The sequence below is a fragment of the Nyctereutes procyonoides genome, unplaced genomic scaffold (assembly GCF_905146905.1).
Source record: "Nyctereutes procyonoides isolate TBG_1078 unplaced genomic scaffold, NYPRO_anot_genome, whole genome shotgun sequence".
Classification (NCBI taxonomy): domain Eukaryota; kingdom Metazoa; phylum Chordata; class Mammalia; order Carnivora; family Canidae; genus Nyctereutes; species Nyctereutes procyonoides.
In genome coordinates, this window is record NW_026575044.1 from 11,432,138 (window position 1) to 11,458,759 (window position 26,622).

A 26,622-nucleotide genomic window follows, 5' to 3' on the forward strand; every position below is an offset into this window, starting at 1 on the left:
CAGAGGGAGAAGCAGGCTCCATGCACCAGGAGCCTGATGTGGGATTCGATCCCGGGTCTCCAGGATCGGGCCCTGGGCCAAAGGCAGGCGCCAAACTGCTGCGCCACCCAGGGATCCCCTGTCTGTTTTTTTTTTAATCCAGTCTACAAAGCTCCACTTTTTGATTAGTGTTTAGTCTATTTGCATTTCATGTAATCATTGATATGGTTGTGTTGATGTCTGTAACTTTGCTATTTGTTTACAATATGTCTCATCTTTTATGTTCCTTTGTACATCCTTTGCTGCTGCCTTTTGTGTTACACAAATATTTTTTAGTATTTAAAATTTAAAAAATTTTAATTTTTCTTTTGTTATTTTTGAGGGGTTTGTGTGTGTGTTTGCTTTAGGCAGTATGATGCATTTTTAACACGTTACAACATAGTTAAGGTTAATTACTGGCTTCTGGTGAAATATAGCAACTTTGGTTCAGTTTAGCCCCATTTCTTCCCACTTCCTTTTTACTGTCATCATCATCTGTATTACATTTATATCTGTGATAAACCTGGGTATACAGTATTATAATTATTGCTTTAAGTGATCTTATGTTTTTAAAATGAAATTAAGAGAACAGGGAAGAAAAGTGTGTATGTATGTATTCTGTACACACAGTTTTTTATGGGTACCCACATATTTAAAATTTCTGGTGTTCTTTTTTCCTCACTGTGGATTTTAGTTAATGTCTGGTATTTCCTTTTATCTCAAAGGGTGTTTTTTAGTATTTCTTCCTAATTTGTTTTGTAGCAACAGATTCTCTAGATTTTTATCAGAGAATGGTCTTTATTTCTTCGACGTTTGTGAAGAATAGTTTCGTGGGATTCAGAATTCTTGCTTATTTTTTCTTATTGGCACATTGAATATATTGCTCTATTGCCCTTGACCTTCCTTATTTCTGATGAGATTGTGTCTAGTGAGATGTACCTGTTAAACGTGTTGCTATTCTTCTATATATGAGGTCATTTTTCTTTTGATGTTTTCTCTCTGACATTGGATTTTGGAAATTTCACTATGATGTTTTAAGTATGATACTATTTGTATTTCATTGAGCTCTTTGAATGTTCAGTGAGCTGCTTGGATTGGTAGGTTAATTTTTTAATCAAATATGGGAGATATTTGGCCATTAATTCTTCAGATATTTTTTCTGCTTTCTGTCTTTTGGGACTTTTATTACAAATAGGCTGATAACTTGATATCTTCCCATAGGTGTCTGAGGCTCTGTTCTTTTTCTTCCAGTCTTTTTTTCTCCGTGTTTTTGGATCAAATAATTTTTGTTGGTCTCTTCTTCATAGATCATAATCCAGACTTCTACAATATATAATTTGAAACGTTCACTGATTCTTCTACCTCAAATTTGCTCTTTAATTCTGGAGTTTTCATTTGGTTCTTTTGTAGGTTCTATTTGTTAAGATACCCAATCAAGTATTGTCATCTTTTTTTTACTTCTCTGAACATATTTATAGTATTTACTTTTGAAGTCTTTGCTAACTCTATAATTTCCATCAATTTCTACTTAATACCCCTTTAATACTGAGTTAAAAATCATGCTTTTTTATTTCATTACATGTCTAGTAATTTTTGGTTGAAAACTTGACATTTTAGATAATGATCATATTAACTCTGCCTTCTGATTTTTTTTTTTTTGGTAGTTGTTGGGTTTGCTTTAGTAACTTGCCTTATATAACCACTGATGTCTCTGCTCAGTGTTTTTGTTCTTATATTTTTAAGCTTGGCCTCCTAGTGGTTGCACCTGTGTCTGTATAATTTAGTGAGCACCCAGTGACTTGAGCAGAGGTTATGCTCAAGCATCTTAATGAGAAAGGCCTCAGATTGATCTGTATGTGAGTTGGGAAACACACACAAAGTTGCTTTCAGTTTTCAAGTGAACCTCAGCTTTTACTTTTTACCAGGCTTGCTTACATCTTCTCTAGCCATTCATATAGTTTTCTAGTTAGCTAGAGATTTATGGAGAGTATTCAGCCCTTTTCAGCTCTTTGATTTCCAGGATCTCCCTGTTCTGCCAATCTCCTCAGGCAATACTACACCTTGGTCTTACAAAGCTGTGGGCTTCTCTTTTTCTCTCCTGATCAAGTTTACCACTTCTAACTGGCAGACTCACAGCTTTTACCCATTGGTCCACATGGAATCTGCCCTCTCTGGAGATCACACTACTGTTTTCATGACCCAGACATACACTAATAAAACCATTCTTACTGGGGCACCTGGGTGGCTCAGTCAGTTGAGCATCTACCTTCTGCTCAGGTCAAGATCTCTCAGTCCTGAGATTGAGTTCCACATTGGGCACACAGCTCAGCAGGACGTTTGCTTCAACCTCTCCCTCTCCTTCTCCCCCTCCCCCTGCTCATGCTCTCTCTCTCTCCAATAAATAAAATCTTTAAAAAACAAAAACAAAACAAAACCTTCTTACCAACCAAAGTAGTGGTGATGGTAGGGATATGAATAGCCTCATGCAAAAGGGCTACTGACTTCCCCTGTCCTTACCTGAAGGTGTAGCAGTTTTTCAACAGTAAATGTTTCTTTTTTTTTTTTCCTTTAAGATTTATTTATTTATTTGAGAGAGGGCACAAGGGGAGGGGCAGAGGGAGAGGGAGTAAAGCAGACTCTATGCTTGATCCCACAACTCTGAGGTCATGACCTGAGCCAAAAGCAAGAGTGAGATGCCTAACCAACTGAGCCACCCAGGTGCCCCAACAGTAAACATTTTATAATTGTTTTTCTGCATTTGGTCCATTTCTAGTACCCTGAAATGGTTGTCTTGGACAATCACAGTCCAAGTACAGTATACCACCTCCGTTAGTATCAGAACAGTGGGAACACTCCTGAAATTCAGGTTCCAAGATGCCAACTGTGCAGGCAGGCCTTTGTGAGGATAACGATCTTAGCCGTAGTGTATTAATCTTTTCTGAACATCATCCCAGCCTTTTTTTTGTAGTTAAACTGCTCCTAGTGTTTCACTTGAGTATAATAACTAAATTTCTTCTGTCAACTTTTTTTTTTTCCAATTTGGGGTTTAAAGCAATGATTTAAAAATATTTTTCCCAGGTAGATATATGATTACATTCAAATATCAAATTAGCGATCATCATTTATAGTTGTATTTAAAATTTTTTTGTTGTTTCTCTAAACCTAAGATCCTTCTTTGAAACTAGAATGGACAATAATACTATACTTTCTATATTTTAAATATATATATTATATATATTATAAATATATATATTTATATTGGAGCAGTTTAAATTTGACAATTTGTTGTATCTTCCAAATATCTTAATGTCTTTTTGTTTGTTTTTCCAGCTCGATTACGAGGTGTTCATGATGGTCTCTTCACTGGACAAATAGATGCGGTGGATACTTTTAATGCTACCTATAGAGTAACTTTTGATAGGGCAGGGCTTGGAACCCATACCATCCCTGACTATGAAGTTCTTGTAAGTATTTCATAATACACTTCTGTTTTATGCCTATTAAATATGCTATATGGGGCACCTGGCTGGCTCAGTCAGTAGAGCATGTGACTCTTGATCTTGGGCTTCTGAGTTTGAGCCCCGTGTTCTGTGTGGAGTTTACTTTAAAAATAAAAAATAAAAAAAAATTCTTTTTAAAAATTTTATTTATTTGAGAGAGTACACACAAGCACGGGGAGCAACAGGTAGAGGGAGAAGCAGGCTTCCTTCCCACTGAGCAGGGAGCCCAACGTGAGATCTCAGCTCAGGACCCCGGGATCATGACCTGAGCTGAAGACAGATGCTCAACCAACCAAGCCACACAGGCATCCCAAAATTTAAAAAATCTTCAAAAAAAAATGTGTAGAATTTTCTACAGACTGTATTTTGTGGTAGAATCAAGACTTCAGGTCTCACAGTGGAAGAAATTCTTAGGAGTTTGCGGTCCTACCTACCAGGCCCCTAGACCAGAACTACACTCAAGTCTTCAGCATTGTCTAGAAGTGAACATCTTTCCATTATACCCATAGAGCATTTTAGTGTGACAGAACTCACTAAATAACCTTGGGGGATAAGCTACAAGATACTTTTATTCCAGCTATTTTTTTAAAGTATGGTCATCTTGCAAAGTTATTTTAAAAATATGAAGTGATATCTTGCATGTTAAGATTTATTCTTCTATTTTATCCTCAGAATTATGCAGGGTAGATGTTAATTACCCTCATTTTTTGCATGATGAAACTTAAGACATAGTACATTAAATAATTTATTCAAGGCTCTCTAGAGCTGGTTTCCTGACAGAGTGAGAACAGATTCCATATCTTTCAAATTCTTGAATCAGTCCTTTAAGCTACTAGACCATTACTTCATGCTCATGTGTGATTTAGCAGTGTCATGAGAGTTATGCACCTTTCTAATAAGTCAAAATTATTTTAAGAGGACAACCAACTCTGCAATCTAATAAAGTTTTTAAAAAGTTGAATAATGAACTTTCTTTTTTTTTTTTTTTTAAGATTTTAAGTAATCTCTGCACCCATTGTGGGGCTCAGACTCACAACTCTGAGATCAAGAGTTGCATGTGGCATACTATACTGACTGAGGTGGCTAGGCACCTCAGTAATGAACTTTTTATAACAGAATTGTTTGCCTTTAGGACACCTGGGTTGCTCAGCGGTTGAGTGTCTGCCTTTGGCTCAGGGCATGATCCTGGAGTCCCAGGATCAAATCCTACGTTGGGCTCCCTGCCTGGAGCCTGCTTCTCCCTCTGCCTATGTCTCTGCCTCTCTCTGTGTCTCTCATGAATAAATAAATAAAATCTTATTAAAAAAAAAAAAGAATCGTTTGCCTCTAACTCTAAGCATTATAGAAATTAAATTGTTCACTTTTAATCTTTCTTTTTTCATTTTCTTTGTTATAAACTTGATTTTTAAGGATTGTCATCTTACAATTAAAAATCAAAATTTCTTTATCTCCTTAGTGCAAATATAGAAGAATCTTCTTTTTCTGATATGTACTTTTTAAAAATTAAGACTGTTTATTGTGAGCATTTCCTTATTTTTTTTTTATAAATTTTTATTTATTTATGATAGTCACACAGGCAGAGGGAGAAGCAGGCTCCATGCACCGGGAGCCCGACGTGGGATTCGATCCCGGGTCTCCAGGATCGCGCCCTGGGCCAAAGGCAGGCGCCAAACCGCTGCGCCACCCAGGGATCCCTAAACATACTTTTTTAAAGAGGAGAAATGGGAGAGAAAATTTGGACTATATTTGTAGAGCAAAGTATACGAATCCTAAGTGTTTTTCCTTAAAGGATGCAATCTTTCAAACTCCCCTTTCAAAAAAGGAAAGTTGCTTTTCTGGTTCATTAATGCAGTTTCCTTTATGAGATATTTCTTGCTGGCCAGATAAAAGAGGACTCTAACTGCAGAAGGTAATATTGAGACAGCCTTTAGCCCATAACAAGCACAGATAACCATAGTACACTAATATTTTTTATTTTCCAAATATTTCCATCCAGTGGTCTTTTTCTTTTCTTAATTCTTCTGTTTTGTGAGTTACTTTGTGTGTGTGTGTGTGTGTGTGTGTGTGTGTGTGTGTGTGTGTGAGTTACTTTTTGATAGCAAAGTAGTGTTTTCATACTCGGACTTCAATTTTAGCCCTCTGACCTTTGTAGAATAAGAGATTCTGTGATAAATCATAGCACATGAGTTGGTACACATCTCCAGCTGCAACATAATGTTTATAAAGCTAAGATGATTGATAAAATTCTTCAAGATATCTGGACTTTTTTCTCAAAGAGTAATGAGCCTCACGAGACGATGCCAATTGCTGCCTTCGGACAAAAACAGCGGCCTTCTCGATTCTTTATGACTCCACCACGATTACATTATACTCCTCCTCTCCAATCACCGATCACGGTAAGTAATATTTTTTTAAATGTCATCAGTAATTTAAATGATTATTATGAATGGGAGTTGGTTTTTATGAAATACAAATCATTAAAGCAACTTTAGCTGCATTATTTTAAGTTGTCAGTTATTAAATAAGCAAATAATTGCTTCAACTCTGGAATTATTTTCCTTTTTGTAAGATTCTTAATGTAATAGTAATTACAAACGGATTTACTTTTTATCTAAAAATAAAATGCTTTCTTTTGAACAGTCAGTGGTTAAATGATTCCCTTTTGTTCCCATAGGATAATGACCCTTTACTAGGACAGTCACCTTGGAGAAGTAAAATTTCTGGCTCTGACACTGAAACATTAGGTGGTTTTCCGGTAGAATTCCTTATCCAAGTGGTAAGAATTGCTCTGAGTATCTTGACTTGTTTATGAAAAAAAACTCAACATCTTTTGTGTTGATCAAAATTGAAAAATTTTCTATGACCAAATATTTTTAGTTTTTTTTTTTGTTTTTTTTTTTAATCATTGTGTTGGTTTTAAGAACTCGGTTATTTCCAGCAAAGCTCAAAAATAAAAGGGCACTTGGGTGGCTCAGTCAGTTGAGTGTCCACTCTTGATTTCAGCTCAGGTTGTGATCTCAGGGTCCTGAGATCTAGTCCCACATGAGGTTTCACGCTCAGCAGAGTCTGCTTGAGATTCTCTCCCTTTGCCCCTCCTGTCCACTCTCTCTCTCTCTCAAAAAGAAAGAAAAGAAAAGAAAAGGAAAGAAAGAAGAGAGAGAAAGAGAGAAAGAGAAAGAAAGAAAGAAAGAAAGAAAGAAAGAAAGAAAGAAAGAAAGAAAGAAAGGAAAGAAGAGAGAGAAAGAGAAGAAAGAAAGAAAGAAAGAAAGAAAGAAAGAAAGAAAGAAAGAAAGAAAGAATAATAGTAAAGTAACCTTAAGAAAGTAAAAGTCATAACAGCCAAAAGAGACCTATAGGTCTTTTTTGTTGAACTCTTCTTCAGTTTGGTTCTTATTTTGCTACATTAAGGACTCCAACATCAGAGCATGTGCTCTATCAAACCTAAATGGTTGGCTGTTAATAACCTATGTACGGGGAGCCACATCTGGGTGGCTCAGTGGTTGAACGTTTGCCTTTGGCTCAGGGCATGATCCCAGAGTCCCAGGATCGAGTCCCACATCAAGCTTCCTGCATGGAGCCTGCTTCTCCTTCTGCCTATGTCTCTGCCTCTCTCTCTCTCTCTCTCTCTCTCTCTCTCTCTCTCTCGTGAATAAATAAATAAAATCTTAAAAAAAAATAACCTGTGTACATAAAAAGGCTTTATTAGTGACCTCAGTGCATCCCTCAATTATCAATCACTTGAGCAGTTACAGTGCATTGGCTTGCTGAACTAGTGATCGACACCGAGAACTAGAAGCCTCACCTGAAACAAGTTTAGAATTATTAAGTAGAACAGTATTCTTGAATAGACTGACTCATCAGAATGTAATGAGCTGTCCACTTTGAAAATTAAATTAGTCGTTTATTTTGAATCATAGTCTAATAATGCTTGATTTCATTTTATGAAAAGAAAAACTACTTTGGCTTGAGGTAGAGTATAAATAAAAATATTTGTAACAGAATCCATTAAAATGTTCAGTGTTACCACTTGCAATTGATATTTTAAGGAAACATTTTGTCATTTATGTGCATATGTATAGCATTTTGTATTCCTTGATCATATGTTGTTGGTTATCCTTATAATGCAGAATTTCTTATGCCTTTTAGCTTCCAAAGATAAGATATTTTTATATGAAAAGCTGAAATTATGAACAGAGCCAAGGCTTATCTTCTTCACATATAGGACATTTGTTTTTTTAAAGAAATTCTTTTAGGTAGTAGAAGTAAAAACAAAGCTACTATGACCTATTTGGATGTGTTTTGTGTGTGTGTGTGTGTGTGTGTGTGTGTGTGTATGTTTGAGAGAGAGGGAGGGAGATACCAGCAGAGGGAGCCAGAAGCTAGGTACTTCTGCACTACCTCTAATATACTAATATTTTTATTGATGCTTACATATTTGGTTTAATTGCTTAATTTTAACTTCAAAAACTAGGTGTAAAGCCCAGCTAAAACACTTTCATTATTATTTAAAGCCATCTCAGAGGTAAAAATAAAAGTTCTTGTATGTACTTTTCTTTTATAATATGTAAGGTTTTAAGAAACTCAGGTTGCTCTTGTTAACTTTAAGGTTTGAAGTAAAGGAAAAAAAAGAGAAAAGGTTCGAAGTAGATATGTCTGTATAATTTTTTTTGAGTAGGCTCTGTGCTCAACGTGGGATGCTTTTTTTTTTTTAAAGATTTTATTTGTTTATTTGAGAGAAAGACAGAGATATCGAGAGAGAGTACAAGCAGGGAGGAGAGGGAGAAGCAGAGTCCCAGCCAAGCAGGGAGCCTGACATGGGGCTTGATCCCAGGACCCCAGGATTACGACCTGAGCCGAAGGCAGACATGTACCCAACTGATCCCCCCAGGCTTAAACTCAAGACCCTGAGATTAAGAGTTGCACCCTCTACTGACTGAGCCAGTCAGGTGCCCTTGAAATAGATAATATTTTTATCTTTCTCTGTTCTTAATAGTTTTTTCTTATGACAAAACAAGTATTAAAAATATTTTGCGGGATCCCTGGGTGGCGCAGCGGTTTGGCGCCTGCCTTTGGCCCGGGGCGCGATCCTGGAGACCCGGGATCGAGTCCCACGTCGGGCTCCCAGTGCATGGAGCCTGCTTCTCCCTCTGCCTGTGTCTCTGCCTCTCTCTCTCTCTCTCTCTCTCTCTCTCTCTCTCTCTCTCTCTCTCTGTGTGTGTGTGTGATTATCATAAATAAAAAATTTAAAAAAAATTTTAAAAAATAAAAAAAATAAAAAAAAATATTTTGCAAGTTTCAAGGCACCTGGATGTCTCAGTAACTTAAGTGTCCAACTTGATTTCGGCTCAGGCGGGATCACGGTCTTGAGATGGAGCCCTGGGGCTGGTTCTGCCCTCAGTGGGGAGCCTGCTTAGATTCCATCTGCCCCTCTGCTGCCTCTGCTCACTCTCAGAAAAGAAAATTGCAAGTTTCATAATTCGTAGTTTACAACGGATTTTCTTTTTGAGGAAACTTTTTATTTCCTGGGGTTGAGGATTTTGAGGAATCCAAAGAGACTGATCTGATTTCTCCCAGAGAACTCAGGGTTGAAAATAATGAAAATGTAATGGCATGATTTTCTATCAAAAACAAGCAACACAAAACTGAAGTAGAAACAAAAAAGGGACAGTTGCCTTCACCCACCTTTTCCTGCTTTCATCTCTAAAGAATCACACATATTTCTGTACAAATCCAACAGTTTGGAAGAGAAGGGAGATGTGTCCCCAGCTCTGGACCCGCTGAGCACTAAATACACTCAGTTCCATAACAAGTATGGGGCCCTCTGCCTGTATCAATTTAGGCCAATTCTTAGGGTTTTTTAATTATTGAAAATTAAAGCAGATCAAAGCAGTCAGGGGCACCTGGGTGGCTCAGTCAGTGAAGCATCTGCCTTTGGCTCAGGTCATGATCCCAGGGTCCTGAGATCAAGCCCCATGTTGGGCTCCCTGCTCACCGGGGAGTCTGCTTCTCCTTCTGCCTCTCACCCCACTCGTGTTCTCCCCTCCCCATAAATGAATAAATAAATAAATAACTATTTTAAGAAAGGTTTTATTTATTTATTCATGAGAGACACAGAGAGAGAGGCAGAGACATTGGCAGAAGGAGAAGCAAGCTCCATGCAGGAAGCCTGATGTGTGGGACTCGATCCCGGGACCCAGGGATGACACTCAACCACTGAGCCATCCAGGTGTCCCAAAAATATATTTTTTCATTAAGAAAAAAAAGCAGACAGTTGTTCCCTCTCCACTGTGTACCCATCAGGCTAGATGGTTCTTAGCAACTCCTGGCTGGTCCTATTTCATTTGTACTTCCACGTACCTTTTCACTTTTGCATTATTTGGAAACAAATACCAGACATTATATCATTTATATGTAAATATTTTATTATGTGTCTCTAAGAAATAAGGGCTTTTTTTTTTTTAACTAAAGAAACATAACTAAAGGATACCTGGCAGAAACATAACTAAAGGATATCTGGCTGGCTCAGCTGTAGGAACATGCAGCTCTTAATCTCCAGGTTATGAGTTCGAGCCTCACACTGGGTGTAGAAATTACTTAAAGAAAAAAAAAAAGGAAAAGAAACATAACTATAATATCATTATTATAGCTAAAAAGTTAACAGAATTGCTTTTTTTTTTTTCCAGAATTGCTTTAATCAGTTGTCAAGTCAGCATTCAAATTCAAATACTTGTCTCTTAACATTTTGGATGCTCTTTTCCCTGTAGTACTTACTTGTTGAAGAAACTGGATTATTTGTCCAGAGAGTCCAGTAGTCGATTTTTCTAACTGAATCCTTCTGGTATCATTCAACATGTTTTTTTGTCTTTTGTATTTCATGTAAGTTGCTCATTGGATATAGTTTGATTAGATTTGGGGTTTTTATTTTGTTCTTTTGTTTTTATTAGGACTACTTTTATAGGTGGTTTTGTGTTCTGACAGACCCATGCTATTTTGTTTTTTAGATAAAATTAGCTGCCACTGATTATCAGTGCCTAGATCCAGTCGTTTATTAGGATTGCAAAATGGCCTTGTTCTTGTTCTATCATTCCTTCTTTGTTTGCTAACTGAAATAGTCTTTTTTAAAGATTTATTTATTTATTTATTTTTAGAATTCCCACGTACATGAGAGAGAGGAGAGAGAGAGCGCAGGGGGAGGGGGAGAGGGAAAGGGAGAAACGGACTCCCCACTGAGCAGGGAGCCTAACGTGGGGCTTGATCCAAGGACCCCAGGATCATGACCTGAGACAAAGGCAGATGATGAACCAACTGAGCTGCCTGAGTACCCTGTGCACTGGTTATTCTTACTGTTCAATGAATTGTCCTATATGGGCCAGCAAAAGCTTGTTCAAGTTGACTCCTTAGTCCTTTTGACATGTTCTTGTTATAGTGGATTTTAAGAAAATATTTTTCTGGGAGCCAGTCAGATTTATTTTTAAAAAATGCCTGTGTTATATTTATTTATTTTGAAACACTAAAATTTGCTAGAATACCTTAGTGAAAAAATGGTAATTTAATGTTTGTTGTACTTATATGCCTCTATTCCAAAACTTTTCTTTTTCTTTGTCTGTAGACCAAATTATCAAAAATTCTCATGATTAAAAAGGAACATATCAAAAAATTAAGGGAAATGAACACAGAAGCAGAAAAATTGGTAAGGATATTTCTTGTTTTTCTTTGTCAACTTTTAAAATGGTGGGGACTTCTATATTTAAGAAATTAAAAATACTTTATGGAAGAAACCTTGAGATAAATGTTATTTTTAAATCCTCGTTTGCTATCTTTAGCTCTTTTTATACTGAACACATGCTAAATAAATTAGCAGTGCAATGCAGTTCATTACCCCAGACCTCATTATGCCACTGACTATCCGGTTGAATAGGATTAATGGGTATGCTGGGTTCTTTGACAGTTTGCATGAATGTAGAATCCCTAGCACTGGTGCCTTGACTAAGGAAGTCATGTTAACAGAGGTTATTAAAAATGATTCAGAATAAATTAAGAAATATGTAAGTTGTCATATTCAGGTTATCTTGACAGTGCTTTATATCCTATTAATCTAGTCAGTCCAAAAATATGAAAGTCAGTTTTAGTCATAGGAGAGAATTATCAGGGTTTTTTTTAAATGTAGAAAATATTCACTAAAAGTTTTTTAATTGTACTGAAAGTCATAACTTGCTTATGGATTTGTAGGATGGCAAACAGATTTCATCTCAAGTACCATCTCCAAGTAATTGCAAATGGCCATGTGGAGGTTTGAAAGTAAGAGAGAACTCAGTCACTAGACCCAGGCAAGCCCTGTAGCTCATTACCAATATCTGCCTTGAGTACAGGACTAGGAAATCATAGCATTAGTCATCTCTAGCATGTGTGGGCAGACAGATGGACAAGGGATGCCAGGCTGAAAGAGGAATAGTCTCCTTTTAAGGTGATGGAACTTTTTATCTGAACTTAACTTTGAATTTTCTAATTTGAACCTCCATTTTATGGAATTGGAAACTGAAAACCCAAGATGTAAAGGCATTTCAATCTATGATCATCCTGCTCTTTTGTAGTAGAGATACTAAACCAGGCTTCATGGGGCAGGGCCCCTGGCTGGCCCAGTCGGTTAAGTGTCTGATTCTTGATCTCAGCTCAGGTCTTGATCTCAAGGTGATGAGTTCAAGCCCCACATTGGGCTCCATACTGGGTATGGAGCCTGCTTAAAAAAAAAAAGTGAAATAGACTTCTTGGTCCCAGCTTAACTCATTTAGGCACAATATGAAAACAGTATTGACAGATAAATAGACTATCAAAGACAGCAAAAAATTAGCCATACTGCATTGCAATTACACATGCTAAATATAAAAATGTATATATTTGCTTCTTTCCTACTGGACTCTTAATTCTATTTTTTTGAATATTTTATTTATTTATTCATGAGAGATAGAGAGGCAGAGACATAGGCAGAGGGAGAAGCAGGCTGCCCACAGGGAGCCTAATGTTGGACTCGATCCCTGGGCCCTAGGATCACGACCTGAGCCAAATGCAGATACTCAGCCACTAAGCTACCCAGGCTTCCCAGGACTTATCTTGGGATGGACTCTCTTAATTCTTATCTTGATTTCCAGCAGTTCTATTTCTACCCTTTTCTCTAGGCCTTTTTTTTTCTATGCCTTTTCATTGCTCCACGCTATGTCTCTTCTGTTCATTTTTATGTCTCTTCCATCTTTTCTTTTAATATTTTATTTATTTATGGCGTCCCCATCTCTTCCATCTTTATGCATAATCAAATCATGTTACTTCTACAGCACTAGGTAGGACTTTTCACTGTGTCTAGGTTCCACTTCTAAAAGTGCTGGGCTTGCTTTAGCCTGGTTAGTGCTACCTACTTCGAATAGAGGCCTGTTTTTTTTGTGTGTGTGTGTGTGTGTGTGTGTCTGTGTGTGTGTGTTTTTAGATTTTATTTAGGGGCACTTGGGTGGCTCAGTGGTTGAGCGTCTGCCTTTGGCTCAGGTCATGATTCTGGGGTCCTGGGATTGAGTCCCACATTGGGTTCCCTGCAGGAAGCCTGCTTCTCCCTCTGCCTATGTCTCTGCCTCTCTCTCTGTCTCTCTCATGAATAAATAGATTTTAGATAGACAGAGAGAGAGGCAGAGACATAGGCAGAGGAAGAAGCAGGCTCCCCGCAGGGATCGGACTTGATCGCTGGACCCCAAGATCACGACCTGAACCTGAGCCACCCAGGCGTCCCTAAAATTTCAAATATTGTAAGACTAATGACAAAAACAGTAGTTCTTTATAATGCCTTCCCCAGAGGTAAATATTACTTAACTTAGCATATGCTTTGGGACATCTGGGTGGCTCAGTGGTTGAGCTTCTGCCTTCAGCTCAGGGCATGAACCTGGGGTCCTGGGATTGCGTTCTGCATCGGGCTCCCTGCAGGGAGCCTGCTTCTCCCTCTGCTTATGTCTCTGCCTCTCTCTCTGTGTCTCACATGAATTTAAAAAAAAAAAAAAACTTAGCATAAGCTTTTATTAATGTTCATATGTTAAGCATTTGGATTTCTTCTTCTAAGCATGTACTGTCATGTGCTTTTGAAAATTGCTTTCTAACAAAAATTGAATACTGTCATTATATATTAACTTAATTCAGTCTTTAAAAATTTCTCTATTGTACCATAATTTAAATAGATATTTGGGCTATTTCCATTATTTTCTAAAATAGTACTATAGTGGGGCACCTGACTAGCTCGATCTTGGGGTCATGAGTTTGAGCCCCACATTGAGTGTAGAGATTACTTAAATAAGTATTAAAAATAAAAATAAATAAAATGGTGGTATAGCAAATATCCTTATCTGTATAGTTTTGTGTATTTGTTTATGTCTATAAGATAGATTCTTAAAAAGTAGAATGACTGGGTCAAAGTAAATGAACATTTTTTTTTCTTAGGATTTATTTGTTTATGGGACGCCTGGGTAGCACAGTGGTTGAGCATTTGCCTTCGGCTTAGGGCGTGATCCTAAGGTCCAGGGATTGAGTCCCATGTTAGGCTCCCCACGGAGAGCCTACTTCTTCCTCTGCCTATGTCTCTGCCTCTCTCCATGTCTCTCATGAATAAATAAATAAAATCTTTTTTAAAAAAAGACTTATTTATTCGAAAGACAGTACACATAAGGGGAAGGGAAGAGGGTGAAGCAGACTCCCTGCTGAGCCAGGAGCCCGACATGGAGCTCAATCCTAGGACATTGAGATCACGACCTGTGCCAAGAGTCTGATGCCCAACCGAACCACCCAGGCATCCTGTAAATGAACATTTTAAAGATTTAATGAAACTTTTAGTTTAAGGTGGTAAGCTGAAAACATGTTTTCTTCCTGTCCCCTGCAATTCCACATAAAATAAGATGTACAAGAAGAAATAAATAGAATAAATGAAAGCAGACTGTTTAACAATGTATGCGAGATTTAAAAAATGTTTCATATTGGATGAAACACAAACCATGGCTAAGAGTTTGCATGTTGGAACCCTAAAGAGGCTCCAGGCCCACAGTTGCACGTATGATGGAGGAATGCAGAAGTGAGGTGCAGTGCTTAAAAGGAATTGATTCAATGTCTGTTTCCTCATTCCCCTTTTTCATCCTAGTGATAGAACTGGGTAAATGTGACATTTACCCAGGGTAAAAGGAAGAGAAGGAAACAGCTGCTCCTCTAAAGAATTTGAATATGGTATTTGGGGGAAATTTGAGGCTTCTGCTTCTAGTAGTGCTAGACTAGGTAATTTGTATTAACCTTTCTAATCCAAATAGTTGAAAACAACTACTTCCTCTGGAATTAAATACAAAAATAACCTCCTTGAAGGCACTAGAGCATTAACTAGATCTTAAAGAATTATAGGGATAGGATCTGGGAAAAGAAGTAAACTCAGAAGGGGAACCTGGCATTTAGCCTCATTTTTTTCTTCAGGGGTTTTCCACAGTTCCAGAAAAGGTAGCTGAGAAGCTGAGTGGCATTCCTGAAGCTGTACAAGGGTAGAGGGGACAAAATAGAGTCCAGATACCACCAAGGGTCAGGGGAAGCTGACAAACCTTCCATCCTTTGTGTTGGCACCCCAAATGCAACATTGGCCCAGCTTCAGATTATCTCATCTTTATTTTTATTTTTTTTTTAAGATTTTATTTATTTATTCATGAGAGACACAGAGAGAGAGGCAGAGACAAAAGCAGAGGGAGAACCAGGCTCCATGCAGGAAGCCGGATGTGGGACTCGATCCCAGGACTCCGGGATCATGCCCTGACCCAAAGGCAGATGCTCAACCGCTGAGACACCCAGGTGTCCTAGATTATCTCATCTTTAAAATGGAATTAAGATGATTATAGAACTTGAGGTGAGGCCCTTAAGCAGCCCACCAGAAGTAAATATTCTTCTCAATGTAATATATCATTACACTAGGCCTCAAATTATTTCTATACTTTTTTTTAAAGATTTATTTTTATTTATTTATGAGAGAGAGAGAGAGAGGCAGAGACACAGGCAGAGGGAGAAGCAGGCTCCATGCCAGGAGCCCCGACACGTGACTTGATCCTGGGACTCCAGGATCGCGCCTTGGGCCAAAGGCAGGTGCGAAACCACTGAGCCACCCAGGGATGCCCTACTTTTTAATATACAGTGTCTAACATTCAATTTTAAACCTCAGACACAATAGGAAACAAGATAACCCTAACAAAAAACAAAAGACAGTATAGACAATTGGCAGGTTCTAGATAATGGAATTTTTTATTTTTTATTTATTTTAAAGATTTTATTTATTCATGAGAGACACACACAGAGAGAGAGAGAGAGAGAGAGAGAGAGAGAGAGGCAGAGACACAGGCAGAGGAAGAAGCAGGCTCCATGCAGGGAGCCCGACATGGTACTCGATCTGCGGTCTCCAGGATCATGCCCTGGGCCAAAGGCAAGTGCTAAACCGCTGAGCCACCCCGGCATCCCGATAATGGAATTTTTTAGACATAGATTTTAAGTCCTTAATTGGTTTAAAGAAATGGAAATTTTTATTATTTTTTATTATTTTTATTTTTTAAAGAATTTATTTATTTATTGAGACACAGAGAAAGAGAAGCAGAGACACAGGCAGAGGGAGAAGCAGGCTCCATGCAGGTAACCCGACGTGGGACTCCATCACAGATCTCCAGGATCACACCTGGGCTGCAGGTGGCGATAAACCGCTGCGCCACCGGGGCCGCCCAGAAATGGAAAATTTTAGAAGAGAACTAGAAGCCATGAAAAAGGACCAAATGAAAGCTCTAGAAATAAGCTACAGCAATCAAAATTAAGAACTCAGGGCAGCCCCGGTGGCCTAGTGGTTTAGCGCCGCCTTCAGTCCAGGGTGTGATCCTGGAAACCCGGGATTGAGTCCCACATCAGGCTCCCTGCATGGAGCCTGCTTCTCCCTCTGCCTGTGTCTCTGCCTCTGTCTCTGTGTCTCTCATGAATAAATAAATAAAATCTTTAAAAAAAAATTAAGAACTCAGTTGGGAGGTATTATCACAGCAGATTAAGAACAGTTGAAGAGAGAGCTAATAACTGAAAATATATCAGAAAATATCCAGAACAAAACATAGAAGGAAAATGGATGGAAAATACAGAAGAGAAATAAGGGATAGTGAGAGGTCTAACATATCTAATGTATTAAGAAAAGGAGAAGAGATGATGGGACAGAAAGAATACTTAAAGCAATAATGACCGAGAACTTTCCAAAACTGATAAATAATAGACCACAGATTCAAGAAGCCCTATGAATCTCAATGGAATAAATAAAAAGGTAAAAACTCTAAGGCACAAGATAGTAAAACTGCTATAAACTAAACACAAAGTGAAAAATATTTAAAGTACCCTGAACCAGGGGCACCTAGCTGGCTCAGTCAGTAGAGCATGTGACTATTGATCATAGGGTCATGAGATTAAGCCCCACATTGGATGCAGAGATTACTTAAATAAAGTACCCAGAGCCACATGGGTACCAAGCAACAATTTATTTGACATCTCACTTTTCCACAGAAATAATAGAGAACAGAAAATGGAATGACATCTTCATAGAGCTGAAACAAAATTGCTACCAACCTAGATTTCTCTACCCAATGAAAATTCCATCAAGGTAAAGTTAACATAAGGACAATTTGCAGAAAAAAAATATAGAAATTGTTACCAGAATACCTATACTAAGAGAAATAATAAAATTTTTGTTCAAGCAAAAGAAAAAACTTGATGTTTCAGAAAGAATGAAGAGAAACAAGAAGGATAAATATGTGGATTAATCTAAATGATACTATTTAAAGTCATACCTTATGGCATTTAAAATATAAAGATTTTAAAATACAACTCTGGGACACCTGGATGGCTCAGCAGTTGAGTGTCTGCTTTTGGCTGAGCACATGATCCCGGATTCCTGGGATCGAGTCCCACATTGGGCTCCTTGAATGGAGCCTGCTTCTCCTCCCACTTCCTGTGTCTCTGCCTCTCTCTAGGTCTCTCATGAATAAATAAATAAAATCTTTTAAAAAAAATAAAATAAAAATAAAACTCAACAATTGCCTATTGGTTAGAATGGGGGGGTATACATATAGACTTTGATAAATCAAGGATGCACATTTTAATTTCTGAGGCACCTCTTAAAATAATAATAAAAGATGCATAAAGACTAAGCTAATCAGGGAGAGGTGGGTAGGGAAATATAACAATAAAAATGTTCAATCAGTCTTTAAAAAAAGAAGGCAAGAAAAAAAGAATGACACCAAACAGGGACAAATAGAAGGGAAATAGTAAGATGGTAGATTTAAATCCAAATATATCAGTAATAATATTAAATACAAATGAACCAAATCTTCTGAATAAAAGGCAAAGATTGCCAAACTGGATAAAAAGTAAAACCTCAACTCTATAATGCATGTAAGAGACACATTTAATATTAAAGGATCCTGAAAATAAAAAAATTTAAATGTATGAAAAGTATACAGTGCAAAGTTTTAAAATAACAGTGTAAAGTCTCATAGCTATAGTAATATCTGACAGTAAAATTCAGGGCAACAGATATTATTGGATATAAAGAAGTGTGCTTCTTAATGAAAGATTTCAAAATAATTTCAAAGTTATTTATACGTAATAATGGCTTCCAAATACATAAAGCAAAAATTGGCAAAAATCAAAGGAAAAAGACATTACCACTATATAAAGGGACAATTTCCATAGCCTTCTTAATAACTAATAAAACAAGTAGCAAAAAAAAAAAAAATCTAATGAGGAGGTCCTGGCTGACTCTTGATCTTGGAGTCGTGAGTTCAAGCCTCATTTTGGGCATAGAACTTATTTTTAAAAAAATCAAAATAAATCTACTGGTTTTAATAAAAATTTTTAAAAATCAATGTTATTTTAAAAGTCTGGGCAGGGATCCCTGGGTGGCTCAGCGGTTTAGCGCTGCCTTCGGCCCAGGGCGTGGTCCTGGAGACCTGGGATCGAGTCTACATCGGGCTCCCTGCATGGAGCCTGCTTCTCCCTCTGCCTGTGCCTCTGCCTCTCTCTCTCTGTGTGTCTCTCATGAGTAAATTAAAAAAAAAAAAAAAAAAAAAAGCGGTTTAGCACTGCCTTCAGCTCGGGGCATGATCCCAGAATCCAGGTCGAGTTCACACCTGGTTTCCTGCAGGGAGCCGCCTTCTCCCTCTGCCTATGTCTCTGTCTCTCTCTCTCTCTCTCTCTCTCTGTCTCTCTCTCATGAATAAATAAATCTTTAAAAAAAATCTAGTAAGGATATAGATTTCAAAAACACAGTTAACAAACTTGATCACATTGACATACCTAACAGCTGCTGGATACCTATTATTTTCAAGCTTACATAGAATATTTACAAAATTTAATTGTATGCTGGCCCTAAATAAAATTTCAACAAATTTCAGAATGATTAGACTTCTACAGATTATATTCTGGGATTGAGTCCTAAATCAAAGCTCTGTACTCAGCAAGGAGTCTGCTTAAGGATTCTCTCACCCTCTGCCCTTCCCCCACACACTCACGTGTTCATGCTCTCTCTGTCTCTAAAATAAATCTTATTTATTTTTAAAGATTTTATTTATTTATGAGAGACAGAAAGAAGGCAGAAACATAGGCAGAGAGAGAAGCAGGCTCCTTGCAGGAAGCCTGATGTGGGACTCGATCTCGGAACCCTGGGATCATGTCCTGAGTCGAAGGCAGACACTCAACCGCTGAGCCACCCAGGCATCTCAATAAATCTTTTTAAAAAGGATTTTAAAAAACCTTTCATGCTTGAAAATTAAAGGATGCAATATTAAATTTCCCTTAATTTCCATTAAATGTTTTTAATTGGATGGTATTGAAAATTACATATGTCAGAATGTTGGGATGCAGCCATGCCTATTTCAGAGTAAAAGAACATGTTTGAATGGAAGAAAGACTGGAAAAAGCAGAAAGTCAAGCATACATCTCAAGAAGTTCAAATAAGAACAAATTAAATCCAGAGAGAAAAGTAATGAAATAGAAACAAATCTAAAATAGGAATGATCTGGGGCACTTGGGTGGCTCAGTGGTTGAGCACCTGCTTTTGGCTCAGTCCATGATCCCGGGGTCCTGGGATTGAATCCCATATCTGGTACCTGGTGGGGGGGCCTGCTTCTCTCTCTGCCGGTGTTTCTGCCTCTATCTCTGTGTCTCTCATGAATAAATAAAATCTTTTAAAAAAATACAATAGGAATGATCCACAAAGTAAAAAATTGGCTCTTTAAAAGAAGTAATAAATATGATAACCCTGCAAATGCCAATCAAGAATGATACAAATAACTCAAGAAAGAGGGCACATCACTACAGTGCCTACAGATACTAAAGATCATAGGAAGATATTGTGTTACACATTGAATTGTGCCTTCTAGAATTCATAGGTTGAAGCCCTAACCCCCAAGGTGATTTTATGTAGCGCTTCGATCTCCAAAGAGGTAATTAAGGTTAAATGAGGCCATAAGGGATCCCTGGGTGGCGCAGCGGTTTGGCGCCTGCCTTTGGCCCAGGGCGCGATCCTGGAGACCCGGGATCGAATCCCACATCAGGCTCCCGGGGCATGTGTCTCCCTCTGCCTGTGTCTCTGTCTCTCTCTCTCTCTCTCTCTCTCTGTGACTATCATAAGTAAAAAAATTTAAAAAAAAAATAAATAAATAAATAAAAAATAAATAAATGAGGCCATAAGGGTGAGGTCCTAAGCCAATAGCACTGGTGTCCTTACAAGAAGAGGAAGAGGCACAGAGATTTTTCTGATTGTGCACAGTGTGAAGAGAGCCAGGAAGAAAGTTCTCATCAGAAACCAATCCAGCCAGCATCTTGATCTTGGATGTCCAGCCTCCAGACTGAGAAAATGCACTTCTGTTGTTTAAGCCACCTAGTCAATGGTATCTTATAATGGCCAAAGCTGTACATATTATAAAGAACTTTCTGCAAATAATGTTTGAAGATTGAGATGAAGTGGACAAATTTCTGGAAAAATGCAGCTTGTTAAAATGGATACAAGAAGAAATGTTAAATTGGAATAGTCCTGTCACTACCTTATAAATGAGTCCGTAATTTAAAACTTGACCAAAAAGAAACTACAACCCTCGATGAATTCTTCCAAAGAAGTGAATTCAGCCAAGTAGTTATCTTTAACATCCATTTTTCAAAACTTACTTGAAGTGGGACACCTGCGTGACTTAGCCAGTTAAGTGTCTGCCTTCCTCTCAGGTCATGATCTCCAGGTCCTTGGATCAAGCCCTGCTTCCCATTCCCTGCTCAGTGGGGAGTCTGTTTGTCCCTCACCATCTCCCTCTGCTCCTTTTCAGGCTTTCTCTCTCTCTCTCTCTCTCTCTCTCTCTCTCTCTCTGCCTCAAATAAATAAAAAATAAAATCTAAGAAAAAAAAATTCTTCTAGAGAACAGAAGAAAAAGAACAGTTTCCAATTCATTTTATAATGCTTGAATAATTTGATATCAAAACCTAACAAGGTGCTACAAAAGAATTAGTAGTCAGCCTCATTCATGAACATAGATGCAAGAATCCTAAACAAAATATTAACGAATAGGAATTTGATATGTATTTTAAAAAATACATCAGGGGGCCTGGCTGGCTCAGGCAATTAAGCATCTGCTTTCAGCTCAGGTCATGATCTTGGGGTCCTGGGATCAAGCTCCACATCAGGCTCCCTGCTCAGCAGGAAGTCTACTTCTCCCTCCCTTTTGCCTTTGTCCCTGTTCATGCTTTCTCTCTCTCTTTATCTTGAATAAATAAATAAAATCTTTTTTAAAAATGTATGCTGCAAGGGAGGAGCAGGCCAGTCAACAGAGACAAGGGCCTTGAAACTCTGGGGTTTTGAGCTTACATCAATTTTTTCTTTTGGCTGAGTCCTAAGGACACAACATCTAGTGACAGGCCTGGATTATATAATAATTACCCAACTGTATTTAAAATGCCTACACCTGGTAGGAAACCACACATTATTGCTATTCTAGAGGTACAGGTCAGATAAGGACAGGTGGCTTTCTGTACAACACTTTCTGCAAGTACAGCACTTAACTCTTCCTCTGCCAGGATGTTGTCACTGCACACCAACTGCGAGATGGGTGGACTGGGGTGGTCCATGGGCAGTTGCTCCCTGTCAGGATGTCTGAGGTCCATCCTCTTGTCACTCATGCCTAACTTTCGCCTAACAGAGTGATCTAAATATCCAGAAGTTCCTCCATTAGTTAGATTGGCAGGGAAATTTAATATGGATAGGGTATTTCCCATGTTCTGTTAATGGCAGATTAACAGAACATAGCTGACTTAACAAAATGGCAAAATTCATGTAGCATTAAAACATTACTTGAAGAGGACGCCTGGTTGGCTCTGCAGTGGAAAGTCAGCCTTCGGCTTGGGACATGTTCCTGGGATCCGGGATTGAATTCTGCATCGGGCTTCATGTGGGGAGCCTGCTTCTCCCTCTGCCTGTGTCTCTCATTAATAAATAAATAAATCAAGGGATCCCTGAGTAGCTCAGAGGTTTGGTGCCTGCCTTTGGCCCGGGGCGCAATCCTGGAGTCCCAGGATCGAGTCCCGCGCCCCTGCTTCTCCCTCTGCCTGTGTCTCTGCCTCTCTCTCTCTCTCTCTCTCTCTCTCTCTCTCTGTCTATCATGAATGAATGAATGAATAAATAAATAAATCTTTAAAAATAAATAAATCTTTAAAACTTACTTGAACTAGGAAGTCTGATGATGCTGAAACAAAATATGAAACTTCCACAGGCATCAAAAAAGTTGAAATAGACAGCAATTGATTTTAGGAGATCTCCAAGTTGTCATAAATCAACAACCTTCTACTTATGTTAATACCTTGACTGAGTATTACAGTGCAAAGCACTCAACATTTAATAAAATAATTCCAACTGGTTAGGTAATAAAATAAGACACATACTCAGGACACCTGGCTGGCTCAGTCAGAAGAGTATGCAACTCTTGATCTTAGGCTCTTATGTTTGAGCCCCACATTGGGTGTGGAAGTTACTAAATAATCTTTAAAACATAAAATATAAAACTAAATACGCTCATATTTTCAGACAACAGGAGGAAAAATGTACCACGATATTTTTTCTCCTATCAAGGGCCTATCATTTGAACACAAACCTGGAAGCGCCGCTCCAGTGGCTCAGTTGGTGAAGTATCTGCCTTTGGCTCAGGTCTTGATTTCAGGGTCCTGGGTTGGAGCCCCACATCAGGCTCCCTGCTCAGTAGGGAGTCTGCTTCTCTCTCTACCTGCTGCTCCCCCTGCTCGTGCTCTCTCTCTGACAAACAGAAAAAAAGAATCTAAACATAAACTTGGAATTCAGGTTTACAGGATAAGAACAAGACAAGAAGTATCAGATTACTGTACAATAATGTTTGTTTCCCAAAGGAGGAAAAGCATAAATAACATGTTTACTTGGTGAGAGAGCTGAAATTTAAATTGTTTAAAGTAGCAGGTAAAATGAATACTATTGCAAATTATGTTATTTTTGAAGAGATGCTTGTAACTAGTGGTATCAGAAGTATGTTCAGGAATGTTTTTGATACCTGTATTTATTACAAACAAATGGTGGGGCAGGATGGATTTATATTCAAAGTACCTCCTTTGTATTACATGTAACAAACCATACTTTTAAGTGAAATAATCAAAAAAAGGAAATAGGTGTATGATACATGATTTGGGGATTAGTTGTAGAATGTAAACAAAATGTTGCAAGTATCTTTAGAGACTGTACCAGTTCTATTATATTGATGTAATATATTTACAGTGCCTTGTAGAGTGGTAAAAATCGAATGCTATCTTTTTTTTTAAGATTTTGTTTATTTATTAGAGCGAGCACAAGAAGGAAGAGGGGCAGAGGGAGAGGGTGAAGCCGACTCCCCACTGAGCAGGGAGGGAGCCGGATGCAGGGCTCAATCCCAGGACCCTGGGACCATGACCTGAGCTGAAGGCAGATGTTTAACAGACTGAGCCACCCAGGTACCCCCAAATGCTGTCTTACCATCTTCACACAGCTGTTACTCATCCTACTTTCTGTATTACTTGTAAATTGGAATTTTACGGTGTATTTCAGGGACAAATACAAATTATTCAATTTGGACAGCCCAGGTGGCTCAGTGGTTTAGCACCCCTTTCAGCCCAGGGAGTGGTCCTGGAGACCCGAGATCGAGTCCCACATCCAGCTCCCTGCATGGAGCCTGCTTCTCCCTCTGCCTATGTCTCTGCCTCTCTCTGTCTCTCTCGTGAATAAATAAAATATTTAAAAAAATTATTCAATTTAATTCCTTCTTTGCAGAAGAATTCCAGATATTATAATGTGAGATTTTATTTTTTAATATCTTGAGACCTAATATTTTAAAAAACTTTCAGAAGTACAGCAGTTCTTTCAGATTTATGAATTATAAGTTTTCTGGGTATATATTCCATTTATTCCTTATGACTTTTTTCCTTATTTTTCTATGAAGCTTCAGGTTAATGACATGAAACTAACTGAACGTTTACAGGGCTAACCCCTCGTGTATTTAGCAACAAGGAGGAGTAATTTTATCTACCTTATCCCCATCTAGCCTCTGCCCTAACATATATGTAATTTAATTTAATTTGATTTTGAAGCTGAAAACTAATTTATATTCTATTTTTACCAAATGTCCTGATTAGTTTACTGTTTCTCACCTCAAAGGACTGGACATATTATTTTGTTCAAAGTTTATTTTCTTATGGAATTTACAAAAAAATAAAATATTGGTCTGATATAGTCTCCTTTAAATTTGGAAAGCTTGTTTACCTCATACTTTACTCAGGAAAAGCAAACTAAAACCAAAGTAGTCAAACTATGAAATCAGATGTTCAAACTTTCTATTTGTAAAGTGAAAGGGAAAAATTACTTTATATTAAAATGCTTAGTCACTTTTATAATCCAACAAGAACAAATTTCTCAGTCATACACCTGAGAAATTTTTATGGAGTTTATTGAAAGTTAAAGCTTTGAGCAACCTGTTATAAGTCAAATTATATAGTATATTAAAATCAGTGAAAATGTGAGTTTATTCATTTCAATATGCCCTTTCTATTTTGAATATCTTAAAAATACACATACAGAATGTTCACAAATTAATAGAGCATATGGAATTTATTAAAATAGGTTTGAATTGCTTCAGCACTATATAAAAGCAGATATTAAACCAATCATCTCTAATAATTACTTTCCCACTTGAAAATGTGTCTTGTCATACCTGGAGATTAGTAATAATTCAAGAGGAGAAGGGATCTATCCCCAAGAATTCTGTCTCAATTAACCATGTTTAAAATCTCATATTAGGGTTCTCTGGGTAATAGACTCTCTGTGCTTCTTCCTTCTGTCCTGTCCTGTTATAGGTTGGTGTTCTTGCCCAAAATATGTTGTCAGAATTATCCTTGTCATGTTTTTAGTCCTCTTTTATTTGGATCTCTGCAGGAACCTGCTTACTAGTAAACCAGTCTTCAAAATAGAGTCCATTTTGTATGTTACACTCAACCTGTACGTGGCAGTCTAAAACAGACTGGTTGATTATAGGAGTATTGGTAGGAAAGCATGTTCCATTATAGTAAATATTTAAAAGGCCAGGTTTCTTTTTTTATAACAGCTTTTTATTTTTTTTAAGATTTATTTATTTGTTCGAGAGAGTGATCAGGAAGAGGAAAACAAGCAGATTCCCTGCTGAGTGGGGACCCCAATGCGAGGCTCAGTCTCAGTACCCTGAGATCACGACCTGAGCCAAAAATCAAAAGTCAGATGCCCAACCAGCTAACCTACCCAGGTGCCCCTATAACAGCTTTATTGAGACATTGGACATACTCATTTGTCATGAATAAACAAATAAAAATCTTTTTAAAGAATTTAAAGATTTTATTTATTCATGAGAGACACAGAGAGAGACAGGCAGAGGGAGAAGCAGGCTCCCTACAGGGAGCCCAGTGCAAGACTGGATCCCAGGACCCCCGGATCACACCCTGAGCCAAAGGCAGATGCTCAACCACTGAGCCACCTGGGTGCCCCAAAACAGATTTTGATGCAGTTTTCTTTTTATCTGTTTGCAAAGTAGACAAGCTTGTAATAATGTGTGTTATTAACTACAAAATCACCTTAGATATTTGTTTAAAAGACTAGCAGGTAAGGGGCACCTGGGTGGCTCAGTAGGTTAAGCATCCAACTCTTGATTTTGGCTCAAGTCATGATCTTGCCGTCATCAGACCAAGCCCTGCCTTGGGCTCTGTGTTGAGCATGGGGCCTGCTTGAGATTCTCTCCCTTTCCCTCTCCCTCTGCTTGCCCATGCTTTCTCTCTCTCTCTCTTTCTTCATTTCTCTCTCTCTTCTCTCAAAATTAAATGAATAAATAAAGACTAGCAGGTAAAAAACTCTTGAAGATAATTTATTAATAAGAATTTTTTTTTTTTTAGATTTTGTATTTATTCATAGAGACAGAGAGAGAGAGAGGCAGAGACACAGGCAGAGGGAGAAGCAGGCATCATACAGAGAGCCTGATGTGGGACTTGATCCAGGGTCTCCAGGATCACGCCCTGGACTGCAGGCGGTGCTAAACCGCTGCGCCACCGGGGCTGCCCTAATAAGAAAATTTTTAATGTGATTTACCATGTTAAGAGTGTAAAGAGAATCCACAAGAGCATCTCAGTAGTTGCACAAAAAAAAAAAAAAATTACATAATTAAGCATCCCTTCCTGGTGGAATAATAAATACTCTTGTCATACTAGGAATAATTAAGATCAAGATCCCTTAATCTGACAGGGAATATTTACCAGACTACTTATAGCAAATGTTATACTTACTAATGAAGTGTTAAAAAATTTCTCTTTAGGGACATATGACTGGTTCAGTCTGTAGGGCATGTGACTCTTGATCTCAGAGTTGTGAGTTCAAGTCCCATATTGGGCATACAGCTTATTTAAAAAATTTTTTTTCTCTTTAAAAATGAAAATGAGATATGAAAGCCTACTATCACAATTGCTATTCAGTAGTATAGTGGAGATTCTA

At 38.0% G+C, this 26,622-nt stretch overlaps 1 protein-coding gene across 3 annotated transcripts in view; it reads left to right on the forward strand.

Moving 5' to 3' along the window:
• LIN9 (lin-9 DREAM MuvB core complex component) overlaps window positions 1–26,622 on the forward strand; it is an 81,363-nt gene that overhangs the window by 39,650 nt on the left and 15,091 nt on the right. For 2 of the 3 annotated variants that reach the window (XM_055324491.1, XM_055324493.1), the window contains 4 exons: window positions 3,349–3,482; window positions 5,795–5,914; window positions 6,193–6,294; window positions 11,128–11,208. In XM_055324491.1, the coding sequence (XP_055180466.1) occupies window positions 3,349–3,482; window positions 5,795–5,914; window positions 6,193–6,294; window positions 11,128–11,208 (437 nt within the window). The remainder of the gene's footprint in view (window positions 1–3,348; window positions 3,483–5,794; window positions 5,915–6,192; window positions 6,295–11,127; window positions 11,209–26,622) is intronic. The other variant, XM_055324492.1, reaches the window with a different exon arrangement.